The 16565-nt window shown below is 43.0% G+C and overlaps 1 protein-coding gene across 2 annotated transcripts in view; it reads right to left on the bottom strand.

The window, feature by feature from the left end:
- NDFIP2 (Nedd4 family interacting protein 2) overlaps positions 1–16565 on the bottom strand; it is a 71971-nt gene that overhangs the window by 40803 nt on the left and 14603 nt on the right. For both annotated transcript variants that reach the window (XM_053306017.1, XM_053306019.1), the window contains exon 2: positions 998–1157. In XM_053306017.1, the coding sequence (XP_053161992.1) occupies positions 998–1157 (160 nt within the window). The remainder of the gene's footprint in view (positions 1–997; positions 1158–16565) is intronic.

The raw sequence follows: 16565 nt of genomic DNA, 5'->3' as shown, positions 1-16565 counted from the left end.
CTATTGACTTAACCCAGTGGTTCCCAATCTGGGTTCAGTGTTCCCTCTAAGGTGTGTGTGTGTGGATGTTGCTGAACTACAACTCCGATCATTCCCAGCTACAATTTATTGTGGCTGAGGATGATGCGAGTTGTAGTTCAGCAACACCTGGGCACTTTCCAGACTAGCTGCTCATCATCAGCAAAATGCATCCGTTCGGGCAAGTTGCATTCGGAACGTAAACAGCAGGGGGAGCAGTCTCGCAGCAACTAACAACCTGACAAAACAGCAACTTTTTCACTCCGAATAGATGATGTCCTTGCTCTATACTGCAGCAATTAAATCCGCAACAGGGCAATGGAAATGTGAACGGCACCCTGCTGTCCGCAAAGGGACAGCAGTGTCACGATGCAGGAAGTGTGGAAGCACACTTCCAAAATATGTCCTGACCCTGTTGTAGGGTCTAGTCTGGAAAGTGCCCTGGAGGAACTCAAGTTGGGAACTACTGACTTAGCTTCTTCTCCTTCCATCTTAGAAGAGGCACTGCAATCTCTCTCCCACAGGAAGAAATTCCATTTTAAAAATGGTGCCTGCTGTGACATATACATTCTTCACCTCAGCTCAAAGCGCTTTTTGCCCTTCAGAACTCTTGCCTTTACACCTATGCAAAATTTAATCTATTAATTGAGTAAAACTAAGATTTCTTTAACTGAGTGGCAGTCAGGACTAGCCACTACCAAATAAGGTATGCTAATCCTATCATCCATAGCAAGAAAGGCATATTGGATAAATCGGGATCAAACACCACCACTGTAATATAGCTACTTGATATGTTAAGCACAATTTTAGAAGCCATATGAGCTTCTGTACAAAATATTTGAGCAAATCATCTTTAAACAGTGATAACAAGCAGGAAATGACTTCATACGCTTCTGAATGAGAAGGTGACTGAATCCATATTTCATTCTCTATGAACACTAAAAATATCAGAGAAGCTTATGTAATTGAAAAGAATTACCTGCTATTGCTGTTGCTTCTGCAACAATAGTACAATAAGGTGGAGGTGAAGTATCTGCTTCAGGTAAAGATGCTTCTATTTGAGGAGCTGGTGCAATTTCTGTGGAGGTGCTTGGCTGTTCAACCACTGATGATTCTGGAGGATCGTCTTCATTATGAAGCTTTGAAGAAGAGGAACACACACATTCAGATAACTGTTTACCGTCCTTCAAGAATATCCTTCTAGAGTTGGATTGCATCTACAAATGCTTGACTAACAAGCAGAAGGTTGCTAGTTCAAATTCCTGCTGGTGCTATATCGGGCAGCAGCAATATAGGAAGATCCTGAAAGGCATCTTCTCATACTGTGCGGGAGGAGGCAATGGGAAACCCCTCCTGTATTCTACCAAAGAAAACCACAGGGCTCTGTGGGCGCCAGGAGTTGAAAAGGGCGGCAGGACTTGACAGCACACTTACTAAATCTTTACTGGATATTTGAAAGAGACATATTCTGTCAATATCAGAGTAGTAAAAAATAACGAGATGCTCCAGGATTTCACATGTAATTCTGTTCATATCAAATGGGATTTTCTCTTTCTTTCTCTTCCATGCTACACACATGTACATATGTACATAAAGAGGTCAGAAATTCATTTTTAAAAGTTATTCATAACAACTACACCCCCAGCCCTACTCGCATTGTTTACCACCCAATATTTTAAAAAAAGATAGATCGCTATATGCAAGTCAAATTGTCTTATGATTAAAAGTACACAGAACATCTCAAAAAAATATTTGCAATTTGTGCTAGAGTTGGTTAAAAAAAGAATACAAAATCCATTATTTAAGAACACCAACTGGAGTCGAGTCTCCCTTTGGAATACCATTGCAGATTCTCCCCATCCACCACCCAGAAGACAATTTTTATCTTGGGAGATACTGCCAACCCATGCCACTGCCAGGGCTGTCCTTAGGGTGGGGCGACTGGGAGATTGCCCCGAGCCAGCACAGGCCCTGCTCTGGGCACACTGCAGCAGGGCCTGCCTTCCTCTCTCCCCCAGTCCCAGCCACTTATCCTTCCCTGAGTGCAGCCCAGCTGGAGCTGATCTTTTGTATGAATTTGCAGCACAGGCTTGAAAGGCTCCCTGGCAAGCTGCTAGAGCGCCTTCTCTCTCCGCCTCACAGCTGTTCGGCAGATGGGCGCAGCTTCCAGAGAGGCCTCCATGAAGGCCTTGCTGAAACCTGAAGCTCAGGAAGGAAGGGAGGCAGGAAGGGAGGCAGGCAGAGAGGCAGGGTGTCCAGCGCTGGCTGCCCTTGCCCACCACAGCTCTCTGCAGACCCTCTGCGCAGCCCAGCCTTTGCCTTCTTAGTAGTGGAGATAGAATGTGATTTCCTTTTTGTGGTTATCCCCCCGCCTTGAATATTTAGGGATTGGCTTGCCACAGGGCTTTGGTATTGAGCCGAGGTGTAGGGCAGGGTGGGAAGAACATGTACATTTAAACTGAAGTGGACTGGACAAATTGTAGGTTTTTTATTTCTTTTTTAATTAAAAAAAACCCATCAAAAATCCTTTAAGTGGCTTGTTTCATGGCAGAAAATTACAAAGACTTCTTGAAAAAAAAAATATAACTAGTATTTTTCAGTCCATTGAAATAACGGGCGCTAGTTGCCTTCTCCGCCCTCCCCTGCCGCCTCCTCCTGGCTGGGCCTTCCTCCTTCCGCTGTGGTTTTGGGTGGGGGGGGCCTCCGCGGTGGTGCCGCCCCCCGCCGCCGCCTTTGGCCTTCTGGGCGGGCGGTGAGTTCCTCCGCCGCCGCCAAGAGTGCCGCCTGCCAACCCGCCGCCGCCGCCTCTGTCCTTTTCGGCGGGCGGGCCAGACCTGCCGCCACCGCCTCTCCTCTCCCCGCGGCCAGGCTGGACCCGCCGCCTCTGCCCTCCCCGTGGCTGCCTCCGGCCTCCCCTCGACCGGGCCGACCAACCAGCCAACATGGCCACCTGGTGCCTGCGGCCGTTTCTCCCTCGGCCGCAGACACCGGAGGACACGGGTGCACACCCAGGCACTTTATTATAGAGGATATATATTTATAAATGCACAATGCTCAAGTTGATTTGCAGCCCAGAAGGTCTGAATGAGAACTGTGAAGCATTCACATGTTGTGCTTTTTAAAATTTCTTTAGAAATGCACTATATGTCCAAGCTGGTTGGACATGTCCAGAAACCTCACTCTCACTATTTACACTGTATGTCATCAATCAGTATGAGTAATGATATGAATTGTTAAGGAGGCCCCACACATGCTGACTCGCCCCCAGCCCCGCACCCCGCTAGGAACAGCACTGGCCACTGCTTCCTCTACCTTTTCCCCAAACAGTGGCAACCATGGTGTTGTAAAGAACCACAATGTGGGCTCCTCCCATAAGGCTCAGGGCTTCTGAAGTTACTCAAACAGTATGGGAAGGAGTCATGCTGCACTGGCTCTCAAGCCATAAAACAACAGCAAAAGGGACTTTTGAGACTCATCTCTCATGTACATAATTTTTATTAGCATTTTGTTGTACTGTCACCATAAACCAACTACTCCATCCTGCTTGCTGCAGGATTCATGAAGTCATGGGCAGTCCTAGGCAGAAACTCTGCCAATGATGAATGTGTGCATTCCTATTTGGAGATGACTACAGCAATAGCAGGTTTGCTATGCTATACTTTGCAGAGCTGTGGGGCAAGCAGACTCAGCCCTGTTCTTGTTAACACATCACTGCCATTTCAGTGAGTACTTCTGCATATTTTATGCTTTGGTTGTTTAGAAGACATTTTATTGGCATATAAATAGTTTATTCTGTACATTATTGTATTTTATGTTCATCAATACATAATCGATAATGAGCATGATCCAGATGAAGTTTGTCATGACTAGCACTATTGAAATAAATGAGATTTGACCAGCTTAAGCCCCAATTAAGCTTCAACTTTAATGAGACACAGTCTGGATGCTACCCATTAATTATGCATTTCATATGCATTGCTTTAGTCCCCCTGAAGAAGAGCTGTCTGTCTTCAAATGAGTTGGGGCTGCAGTTTAAGGGGTTTATTCCTGCAATAAAAAAAAGGATTGCTTTGCAGTGAGACACTGTCCAGTTCTTCAGGTCCTCCTAGAAGAGGATGTTCTTATCTCCAGAAGAACATAGCTCCATAAAATCAGCTATCACTTATTAATTCACAGGGTCTCTCATATCTACTGTAGCTCTGAATGGTCCAGGTTTTTTTTACATATTTGCAGAAATTGCACTTTTCTCTACCTTAGGGATTTTACTGTGTTTACAAAGCAATTCATTTTTTCTTGTTTTATTTCAGATTTCCACCCACATTTCCATTTTATTAAACACGCAGGCTGGAACTGTTTAATTCAATTGTTTATTTAAAACATTTCTCTCTCAACTTTTCAAGTAACACACAGAGTGGCTTATGAAAATATAAAATGAAACCCAATAAAATCAAAGATTAAAAACTAGATCTAAAACCAATAAGAAGACAGGAGGCAGCATTCACTAAAATGGTACAGAATAAAAATTAAAAGCCACCTTTGAAAAATGGGTTTTCACCTGACAGCAGAAGCAGAGAAAAGGAGGTAGAAGGTGAGCTTCCTGAGGCAAGGAGCTCCATAACCTTGGCACCACCACAGAGCAGACACATGTGCTTGCCAAACATCATCTGACAATGCTGGAACACATAGAAGGGACTCCACAGATAACTGCAGAGCACAAAAAGGCTCATGTGGAGAGAGTTGGCCCTTCCTTAGTTACTCATTCAGTTTAGTTATTTTCAGCAATGTTTAGTTCAGGTAACAGATGTGTATCAGAATAATTTCTCAAGTTAAAGAAAACTACTGAATTCATTATAAAGCACCCCTCAGTTTCCTGTACTATGGCAAACCTAGTTGTGTGCAAATTAAACTCAGTTCCTAACTTGAAAATATCTCCTTTTGCAACTTTTAAAGAGAAGTCCTAATATTTATGCAAAGTGTGGAAGGAGGTAAACCAAGGAAAAATGTAAGTATGGGTGAACAGTACATTCCCTCAGCTTTTCTGAGGGAACACCGAGGGCGACGTATAGACGTTGAAACATTTGTTTTTACAACGGACTGATATTTGTCTTTTCTTTTTTTTTACACAATAAACAAAGGTCCTGAAGGAGAAATTGTTCTCTGTTAGCCTGCCATTCCATTATGATCAACTCTAGTTGTCTCTTAAGCAAGAAAAAAGTATTGTGGAGTGTGGATAACTCCTTTTATGCATGACAAAATTTTAAAACACTTTAAGAGGCCCCACTTCTCTGAAAAAACAAAACGCTTGATGTCATTTACCATGAGTCTCTGTTAAAATACACAAAGGTGAAAAAACAGATCTCTTTGTGTCCTGAACTATTAATTGCCAAAACTGTTACCTAAATTTGTTAGCCTATCATAATTCATCGGCATTGCCAAATACTTGTGGATAGTTACCAATACTCTCTAGTCATGGTCAAAGTATTACAGAAAATTCATAATATTTTAGCATTTGTATAAAAGCCTTCTAACTAGGCAAGGAGAAATCTAAGAGGAAAATTGCTGGTGTGGTTAACGTACAGAAGGCCGAGACATTCTTCAAGCTCATTTAACAAAAACAATGAACAACTAAGAGGAAAAGCAATGTTACAGTTATTTAGCAAAGTCATGTTCCAACAACCTGAGGCTTAGAAATAATAAAAACTCCATTTATCTTTACATGTTTAAAATCAATCAGTGATTATGTGCCCAAAATATTACAGCTTAATCTGGTGCACTAAAATCCCAGCAAAAAAATCCAAAAGTGGGTTGACAAAATTATTTCCTCCTGGTCTCAAATTCCTTTCTTGAAAATGGAAATAAGAGCAAGAAGCAACAAGTGAAAGGGTGCAGGACATTTGTTTCTGTCAATGATTGGGTTTGAATCAGGAACATGGTCTGAGTTTGGGATTAAGCCTAATAAATTACCCAAGATTGTGCATGCCAGGCCTCAGAGTCCCCTTCAGGCACAAAATGCACTAGGATGTGCAACATTAGCTTCTATTGTTAGCAGATATTATGCCTTGGGATTGACCAGATCAGGTAAAAATATTGGGAGTCTATCCTCTTGAATTTGACTAGTCAAGAAAACAATCTTCTGCTGGCTGAACTCCTAGTTCCACCCATCTCCAGCAACTGGCTCCAGGGGCCTTGGGGATTTTTCACTTTCAGCCACTCACAGCTATGCAAACAATATGTGTTCTTAGATCACTTATCATAGAGTGGTTATGACTTTCACTATTATTAACAGATTAAACAAGTTGTTCTAGTAAGAACTAATCAGCCTACTTTCCTTTCACTATCTCTACGTCTGGAATAAATTTGGTGCAAATTGAGTTAGATCTCTTGCACCTCAAATGTTCATGTGTCTGCCATCTCAGATCGGGGTTGATGTCATCATTACAAACTGCACCATTGAGGTGTCCCTGTATGTCACTCACTACAGCTGTTCCAAATATGGTTCAAATAGGTTAGACTGTCCATGTTAGACCACTTGCACCTCAAACATTCATGCGTCTGCCATATTGGATTGGGGTAGATGATATCACAAACTACACCACTGAGGTGTCCCTATGTGTCCCTACAGCTGCAGCAAATTTGGTTCAAATCGGTTAAGCAGTTCACAAGCTAGCCCACTTGCGCCTCAAAAGTTTACGTGCCCGCCATCTTGAATCGGTGTGGATGTCATTTTCACAAACTATGCCGTTGATGTGTCCCTGTGTGTCACTCACTGCCACAGTACCCAATTTGGTTCAATTGAGTAAGGCAGTCCACAAATTAGTCCTCTTGCACCTCAGATATTTATATGTCTGCCATCTTGAATTGGAGTGGATGACATCACACACCATGCGTTTAGGGCATCCCTATGTGTCCCTAAGCAGTATATAAGTATTTGTCATACTCGTACAGCTGTAGCAAATTTGGTTCAAATCGGTTAGCTAGGCCACTTGCACCTCAAAAGTTTACGCGTCCACCATCTTGGATCAGGGTTTATGACATCACAAACTCTGCCATTGCTGTGTCCCTACAACTGTACCAGATTTGGTTCATATTGGTCCAGGCGTTGCAAAGTTGATGAGGGGAAGACACATGGGCAGACATACACATACAGAATGCCAGGTGATCTCATAAGCCTGCTGGAAAGTAGGCTAAAAGTGACTTTCATATTTTCTAAGTGTCATCAGAAGACCATGTGGGTTCCAATAAGTTGAACAGTTTTATGCAAGGTTGAAATATATTCAAGTCCTGGATTTCTTCATTGTTTCCTATGGACAGCTGTTATTTTTACCCAACAGGCAAATGGCAACAAAAGTAACATCTCCGTCAATAGGTATCAAGAGCCCCATCTTTAGACAGTGGAATTTGAGTAATTTTAGTCTATGATAATTCAGAGAAGATAAAATAGAGATGGAAGGAGCATACTGAAAATCAGTACAGGAGGGACATCAACATCCAAGGTACTCTAGAAGATACTTCCTACTTGCAAGAATCTCTAGTAAGGAAGATGAAGTTAGATCCAACTTGGTAATTACCGGAGTGCTGAAGGCTAAAAGAATTTATGAAATAGCTACAAAAATATGGAAAGAGGCCGAAGAAGAATCAGTCAAGGCTCTAACCAAAGTATGCCAGCAAATCTGGAGAACAACACAGTGGCCAACAGATTGGAAGAGGTCAGTCTACATACCCATACCAAAGAAAGGAGACTTAACAGATTGCGCAAACCATCGCACAATATCCTTAATTTCACATGCTAGCAAAATAATGCTCAGGATCATCCAACGCAGATTAGAGACCTACAAGGAAAGAGAAATGCCAGATGTCCAAGCTGGTTTCAGAAAAGGCCGAGGAACAAGAGACATCATTGTTGATGCACGCTGGATAATTGAGAAAGCCAAAGAATACCAGAAAGAAGTCAATATGTGCTTTATTGACTACAGAAAAGCCTTTGACTGCGTCCATGTCAAATTGTGGAAAATCCTTAGGAAAATGGGCATCTCAGAACATCTCAATGCTCTCATGAGAAACCTATACACAGGACAGGAAGCCATAGTCTAGATGGAACATGGTGAAACAGACTGGTTCCAGATCGGCAAAGGTAAGACACGGCTTGAGTAAGACAAAGCTGTCTACTTTCTCCTTATTTATTCAATTTATATGCTAAACTGATACTGATAGAAGCTGGATTGGAAGAAAATGAGCATGGTTTTAAAGTTGGAGGAAGAAACATCAATAACCTGTGCTATGCTGATGACACCACTCTAATAGCTGAGAATGTAGATGATCTGCAAGCTCTAGTAATAAAACTCAAGAAGCACAGTGAAAAAAATGGGATTACGACTAAATGTAAAGACTAAATTAATGACAATGGGTACTGCAACCAGCCTCAGAACTAATAATGAAGACATTGAAGTGGTGGATAGCTTCTGCCTTTTAGGATCGACCATAAACAGTAAAGGATCCAGCAGTTAAGAAATACGCCACAGACTAACACTTGGTAGGGTTGCAATGAAGGCCTTGGAAAGGATATTTAGATGCCATTATGTATCTATATACTTACAAAGATCAGAACAGTTCGGACAATGGTTTCTCCTGTGACACTCTATGAATGCAAAAGCTGTACTTTGAAGAAGCAAGACAGAAAAAGTACGGATGCTTTTGAACTTCGATGCTGGAGAAGACGTTTGAGGATACCATGAATAGCCAGGAAAACAAACAAATGGTTCATAGGACAAATCAATCCAGAATTTTCACTTGAGGCACAAATGACCAGGCTCAAACTATTATACTTCAAACACATTATGCAAAGACCCAGCTCCCTTGAGAAGTCCATAACGCTGGGAAAAGTTGAAGGAAATAGGAGAAGGGAACGACCTGCGTCAAGGTGGAAAGACTCTATTACAACAGCAATGAATGTACCACTGAGAGACCTTAAAAGGCCAAGCTGAGGACAGATCATCCTGGAGAAAATCTATCTATAAGGTCACTAAGAGTCAACACCAACTTGACAGCACTTAATCCATCAGTCTATGGTGTCAGTGATAGGAAGGATAGCCTTACACCTAGTTTTCTGTTTTATTTGGGATCTACATTTTACAGTACTAAAAGCAGATATCTGAACAGAAGAAAATGGATACAATGGGATTACATTCAACTGGTGCCAGTGTTGGGCTGGCGGCGGGGGGTGGGTGGGTCTGAAGCGGTGACTGAGGTAGCAATGTATATAGATGTACATCTACTTTAACCTGCAAGTATGTTTTTAATGGAACATCTTTTGTATACTGCCTGTTTTCAACATGAATGTGTGAAAACATCACATGATTTAGACATATGGCTATTGTTCATGAGAAATATTGTGCTATTGTTCATAAGAACCCCTGCTAACTTGGCAAAGAGGCACCTTTTAACATGGCGATTCTCTTTATTTAGCAGGGGGAGAGTAACTGACCCTATCCACCCCCAGCACAGTACTTCCAGTGACTGTTGCTGGTGTCTAAATTGTGTTTCTTTTTAGATTGTGAGTCCTTTGGGGACAGGGATCCATCTTATTTATTATTTCTCTGTGTAAACTGCCCTGAGCCATTTTTGGAAGGGTGGTATAGAAATGGAATGAATGAAATGAAATGAAATATCTGTACATCCTGTTATAACATTGTTCTATCACCTGTCTTCTTCTTAACAATTGTGTAGTACTGAAACGGAGACCTATACCTCTGATGTTGCATTTAGTTAATAAAGACAGAATAGATGACAGTTCTTAAAGCTTAGTGGCAGGGGCGTAACTATAATAGGGCAAGGGGAGACAGTTGTCTGGGGGTCCACTGCCTTGGGAGGCCCCCCAGAGACAAGTCACATGACGGACTCCCCCAGCCACGAACCTGCCAGGGCTTCCTTCAGTTGTATTCATCCTCCAAAACTGATGTGAGTGTTAAGACCTGGAGGTACCAGAACAGCATGTCTTTCTCTAGTACCATTAAATGACTTGCATCGTCCAAAATTTACAAAACCTTTTAAAAAATAATTTAGGATTATGTTCTATTGTGGCACATAGGTTGTATATGCACACGCACACACACACACACACACACACACTTTACTATGCTTTTTGTTACCACTATTCAGCCACATTTAAGATTTCTTTACTTCATGAGCTTAGTTTCGGGGGGGGGGGCGCTTTTAAAATCTTGTCTCTGGGCCCACTCCAACCTTGTGACACCCCTGCTTGGTGGAGAGTTGTTGTAAACCACTATCAAGTTCAACTTCCATCTGAAATTTCAAGATCATCCATAGTATTGTGTATAACCCACTTAGATGTGAGTTTTCTGGAAAATTTCAAACTGGAAATATTTCAAAAAAGTTTTCCCATGCAATTCCCCATGTATTTGCATAAAATTTGCATTAATTTTCCTCAAAAAGGCCGACCCTAGTATACACATTTTCTTGATGTCCTCAATAGATCCAATTTGGCATGTTATTTGACCTACAATTAAAAAAGAAAAAATATCTCCACCATATTAATTTCCCAGACTGTATCTCAAACATTTTTCAAGTACTGACTCTGGGCCTGTCACTTCTCTCTCAGCCTAACCTACTTCACAGTGTTGTTGTGAGGAGAAACTTAAGTATGTAGTATACCGCTCTGGGCTCCTTGAAGGAAGAGCGAGATATGAGATACAAAATGTAAATAATAATAATACCACCACCACCAAGTAGTTCAACTGAATAAACTGATGGAGGTGGGGGTGAGAATCAATAAAGATGCTTCAGGGATTTAACTGTTATACCAAAATAAATCAAATTCAAAGCTTTATGTGGAAAGGATTTTTACTGGAATACTCAATAAATCAGTAAAACATAGGTATAATATCCTGAAAAACATTAATTACAACTTTGAAATTATAGATTGCCTAAGATTGTACTGACATCCATTCATTGTTACTAATTTTATGAAACAATGCTGAGCACCCAGACTAGCATTGCTCATATACAGCAGTGTGAGTTCCAGACTACTGCTGCACTGTCACTTGAGTAGCATATGGGGCAATTTTCACCATTTTTCTTTCCTCTGACTTCCACTGTGCATCACCAAATTAAGTCTCTGAGGGTCATGCAACTTTTAGGGACATATGGTAACACTAGTATTTTTAAGCCCGTTTAAATAACGGGCACTAGTACCTTATTTTTTTTATTTTGTTGTCCTTTATTCCTTCTCCTTTTCTCTTGCCCTCCTTTTTTTTCTTTCTCTCTTTCTTTCCTTCTTTTTCTCTCCCTTTCCCTCTTTTTCCTTTCCTTCCTTTCCTCTCTCTCCCTCTCCCTCACTCTCTTTTCCTTCCTTTCTTCCACCTTTTCTCACTTCTTTCTTTCTGTTTTCTTTCTCTTTTCCTCTATTCTTTCTTTAACGGGCGCGCTCTTTGGGGCTGGCGGCTCCTCCCTCCCTTCTGTCATTTTTTTGTCCTTCTCCCTCACTCTTTCTTCTTTCTTCACTTCTCTCTTTCCTATTTGCCCTTCTCCCTCCTTGTTTCTCTTTCTCTTTTCTTTCCCTTTCTCTCTCTTTTCTGTCCTTCTTTCTTTCTTTCTTTCTTTTCATCTCTCTATTGTCCTGTCTCCCTCCCTCACTCCTTCTTTTCTGTCGTGAGCAACTGGGACAGAGGAATGCTTCCCTGAGTGATATGAGTCAGACCGAGTTGAGAAATCTGCCTGCCTAGCTGCACAGGATCAGTGAGAGGGTCTTTGGCTTTTCTACTGAAACAATCATTAGTGCTGCATAAGGGGTAAATGTGGCAAAGCAGGCAAGAGCACCATTAAGCAGCAGACTAATGCATGCGACCGATGGGTCATCTAATCCAAGGTTCCCTTAAAAACAGATATCCTACGCAACTTCAGTCCTCCAACTATTGTTGGACTTTAACTCCTTTCTTCTGTGTTCAAGGTACCGTTTTTCTTTAAGTCTTTTGGGCTGTTTTTTCTTAGCTGGTGTTTCCTTTGTCAGGGCTGGTCCCTTTTCCTGCTGCTTTTCTCCCCGCCGGGTCGGGTCCGCTCGAGACTGATAGAGGGGGATGTACTTATTTATGGTATGGATTTGGGCTTGGGGGGGGTTGCTGCTCCTCTGGGTGCTTTAATTTTAATTAATTGTGTTTGTGTTGTCTTACGGGTGTTTGGCCGGGCGGGGGGTTTTGTGCTTAGTGCAAACGTCTGGGGTTTTTTTGTGTGCTCAAGGCACCATTTTTCTTTGATTCTATCAGACTGTTCCACAAAAGCCTCAGTTGAGAGGTAAGGGGATAGAGTTCTTTTGGACACTCCCTCCTCCCGTCAGACTGAATTTGCTGGTGCTGGTTTGATCTGGGACATTCTCCTCAGTCTTATGGTATGGATTTGGGCTTGCGGGGGGGGGGTTGTTGCTGTTGTCTTATGGGTGTTTTGGCGGGCAGGGGGTATTGTGCTTACTGCAAACGTCTGGTAGTGCAAGCGACTGTTCAAGGCACCGTTTTACTTTAATTCTTCTGGGCTCTTTTTTCTAAGCTGGTGTTTCCTTTGTCAGGGCTGGTCCCTTCTTCTGCCGCTTTTCTGCCCGCCGGGTCGGGTCCGGTCTCGTTGCTGCTCTCTATCTCTGACCCGCTATGGCCGCCATTTTGTGTTCCTCGGTCTCGTCTCCTCTTTTAAATCTCTCCAATGCTGCTGCTTGAATTTTTAGCTTTTTTTGTTTCCGCCGCTTCTTGTCTCCTCTTTTTGATCTCTCTGCCGCTGCTGTTTGTATTTTTTGCTTTTTTGTTTTTCTGGTCCCCTCGTGGCCGTCTCTGCCCTCCCGATCCCCCTGCTGCCGTCTCTGGCTTCTCAGTTGTCTGTTCTGCGCCCGCCGCTCTCTAAGTCTTGGCGGCTGTTTTCCGTTGCTCCCGCTGCCCTCCCGGTCCCCTTGCAGCCGCCTCTCCCAGCCGTTCTCCACGCTGCCGTCTCTGCCTTCTCCTCTGCCCGTTCTTTCTCTGCCGCTCTTTCCAGCATGGCCACCCGTGCCTGGGCGGCCATATCTTTTTTGGCGGGGAAGGAGGAATCGGGCGGCCTCGGCAGCACTTGCATGGGCTGTTCGGGCCAACATGGCCACCCGTGTCTGGGCGGCTGTATCTTTTTGGGCTGATCTGGGCATGTGCTCTGCGCATGCCCAGAACGGCCCCAAAAGACACGGGCAGCACGGCCGCACACTTTAGCCTTTTATGATATAGGATACAGTGGACTTGAGATGAAAGGAATGACTGGCAAAACTCACCCTTCTCCTAATGACAGCACAGCAGTCATCTGGAACTGGCCCTGCTGCACGTGCATAATGCTAGTCTGGAGATCGGCCAATAAAATTTTAGAAAAAAATCTCACCAGAAAAATCAAGTTTGGGAATTTTCCCCACAGAGAATTTTCCACCTTTCATCTTTGCCACTCAGCCACCCACAATATGAAAACATAAACAGTGGACCAGATTGGTGTTTAAAAAGAATTACACTCAGCTCAGTCTTTTCTCAACTTAAATATGAAAACAACAACATTGGATTACATAAAAATAGGCTTGCTGGATTAGACCAGGGATTCTTAACATTGGGTCCCCAGATAAAATAAGACTTCAATTCCCATAATCCCTATCCTCAGTAGCCTTTGGTTGGGGATTATGGGAGTTCAAGTCCAAGAACATCTGGGGACCCAACGTTCAGAATCCCTGGATTAGACCAAGGGTTAAGCTAGCCCAGCATCCTGTTTCCAGCAATAACCAGCCGGGTGCTTCTGTGAAGCCCACAGCAGGCTGTGAAGCAACAGTCCTCCCATTTACCCCACCTTTACAATTAACAACTGATATTCCAAGCAATATTGAATCTGAACTTAGAGCTAAACTGATCATTTAATTGTCATGGCTATCACCTATCCTCCATGGATTTGTCTAACTCCATTTTAACCCCACCCAGAGCCTTTGGGTGGATAGAGCAGTACAGAAATGTAATAAATAAAGCCATTTAAATATATGGCCATCAACAGATCTTATAGAAGCAAGTTTCATTAAATATTTCATACAGAAGCTTGGAAATATGCTTATTTTCTCTTAGCCCTGCAACCATGCAACATGGTTTTCTCCCCATACCTTTGCTCCAACTTTTTTCTTGGCAGGGGAAGACGATAGCACAATACAATGCTGCCACACCACAGTTATCCAAAATCACCATGAGTAATACCTTTATTAGGACTAATACTGCCGCACACACACCCCACCAACACCCCACAGTCATGAGTAAGATTTCAAGTTCTCCAAAATTCTTCTTCAGACTACGTTTTCAGTTATAAAAAGGAGTGGGATTAGGGAAACAAGAATTACAGAAAAAAGTTTAAGTTTGTAGATTAACATGGAGTGCAGGAGGTTTTAATCAGATTTAATTGGGCTGGAGCATAACAGTTGCAAAACAAGTTTCAAGTTGTATCAAGAGCTATTAGGATGGTGGAGGCAGAGAGGCTATTCTCCCTTCGAAAACATAAAAAACCCAGGAGTAATTCAGAACACATGGGTCCTTTGTAATGTCTAGATTTCTGCATTGTATCCTATGAGCAGCTGTCACTTTTTACATGACAGTAAATTACAGCTTCAAAGCAACCAGGAAGTCACAAAAGAGCTGTAAGTCTAGTGAGGCGGAACCAAGCTGGTGACCGGTTAACAGCTTGACTCAGAGGATCTCCTGCCCCAACCTGGGCTTCCCCCCTCTCCTGAGTATGCCTTCCAGGGGCTTGCCTCCCCGCCCAGGGGGAAGAAAAGATCTTGTAACAGCCCTGCCAGTAAGAGTCCATGCAACGATACTGGAAAGAAGAAACAAATTAAGATCGACTGGTTCCTCCCCTTATCAAAGGCGACAGTGGGAGATGCATATGCTGCGAGTACCAAGAATAGATTTACGGCTCTGGGCAAGGAGGACCCATCCCCCTCAGGCAAGGAGACTTTTTCATGCAAGCCAGCTAGTAAACAAAGTGCACCCAAGCTGTCTCAGAGGACTGCTCTTAGTAGCTCCTCAGATCGGAGAGATAGTGACGCAACACTTTCCAGCCATGCATCCTGCCCCTCATCTGATTTAATCACTCAGCAACTCAGACACATTTGCATTATCTCAGCAGAATCCCTGATAGCCATTCTTGGATGGATAAACATAATCACTGAAAAACTGGACAGTCTGAGGCAGGCTTTTGACCAATTTATAGCCCAGGAACATCAAGGGGTTAAAAACTCATCTGAGCATGTTGTCAATAATCCCCGACCAGCCCCTCCCTTCACTTCTGTCTCCACTTCTTCACATAAGATGTCACTAGGCTTCTTTGAAAATAATAGCCAAACAAACTTTCGCTATGTGCTTCAAAACAGTCAGTGTCCCCTAGGAATTCCTCATAGTGCTTGTCATAGATGGACAAACCACAAGGAGATTACTCACTCTCTGTCCTACTTTTCAAACACACAATCAGAAAACATTGGCTTAATCTTGTACTTCTTTCTGCCTGCTCATTTACACTTCAAAAGGCAATTTCTAACTTTTCAAAATGCAGCACTGGTGACAAAAATGACATGCCAGCCTGCTTGCTTTTTTATGGCTACGAACTTATTCATCTTTTTGCAGACCCCTTAATTAGAGATCTTATCTCTGGTCAAGAGATCAATAGACCTACCATTAAACTCATTAGCTTCAAGGACAATAAATCTCCTAGCTGTAGCAAAGCCAAGCAAGCTACCACCAATCTGACTGGGGAATCCCAACTGCATAAAGCCATTCAGAATGAACTAAATCTAAAAAATCAATTGCTTAAAGCAAAAAACAATACTAAACCCCTGTTGGCTTTAACTTCGCAATCAGGACATGGGGAAATGTCACACTTACAGATTCAGTCTCCGACATGGATATTCAACTCTCAAAAGCATTCTCAAACCATTCCAGCTACTCAACCCCAAAATCACACCACACTTCTGCTACTCACAATCAGAGTAAAAGAAAATTGTCGGAATATTCGGCAGACCTATGTTCAAGTTCTGAAAGTAGTAGTGAAACAGATGATGCAGGGCCCTTCCCACCAACAAGCCCATCATCAAGTAGACTGACAGGCCTGCTAGATCTTGTGGGTTGGTCCTGCAGACACCTTCCATCACAGGTAACATGAAATCGTCCCCTCATATAGCAGTCTTGCCCCCGCAGGTGCCCAAGCCCCTAAACAGCTTCCAAGAACCTTCTCTCACACCTGCAATCCTCCCAAGTCATGAAGCAGGCAAAGGACCTTTTCCAGAGACCACTGCCTTGCAAGAACTGTACCCTGGAATACTATTTGCCAGTGACCCACATTCTGTCAAGGTCACTGTGCTGCAGGTCTCAGGCAGCCTATATGTGACAGCCACTTTAGGGGAGGGTCTCCATGCCCCCCTCCCCGCCATCATCTCCACAACTTGATGAGCTACAGTCTACCTTGTATGTCCCAGAGAGTCTGTCGCTCCCCCAGCTCGGTTTGACCCTATTTGAGTC

The sequence above is a fragment of the Hemicordylus capensis genome, chromosome 3 (genome assembly GCF_027244095.1).
Source record: "Hemicordylus capensis ecotype Gifberg chromosome 3, rHemCap1.1.pri, whole genome shotgun sequence".
Lineage (NCBI taxonomy): Eukaryota > Metazoa > Chordata > Lepidosauria > Squamata > Cordylidae > Hemicordylus > Hemicordylus capensis.
Note: the sequence above shows the minus strand (reverse complement) of the source record. Positions and strands in the feature narration are given on the sequence as shown.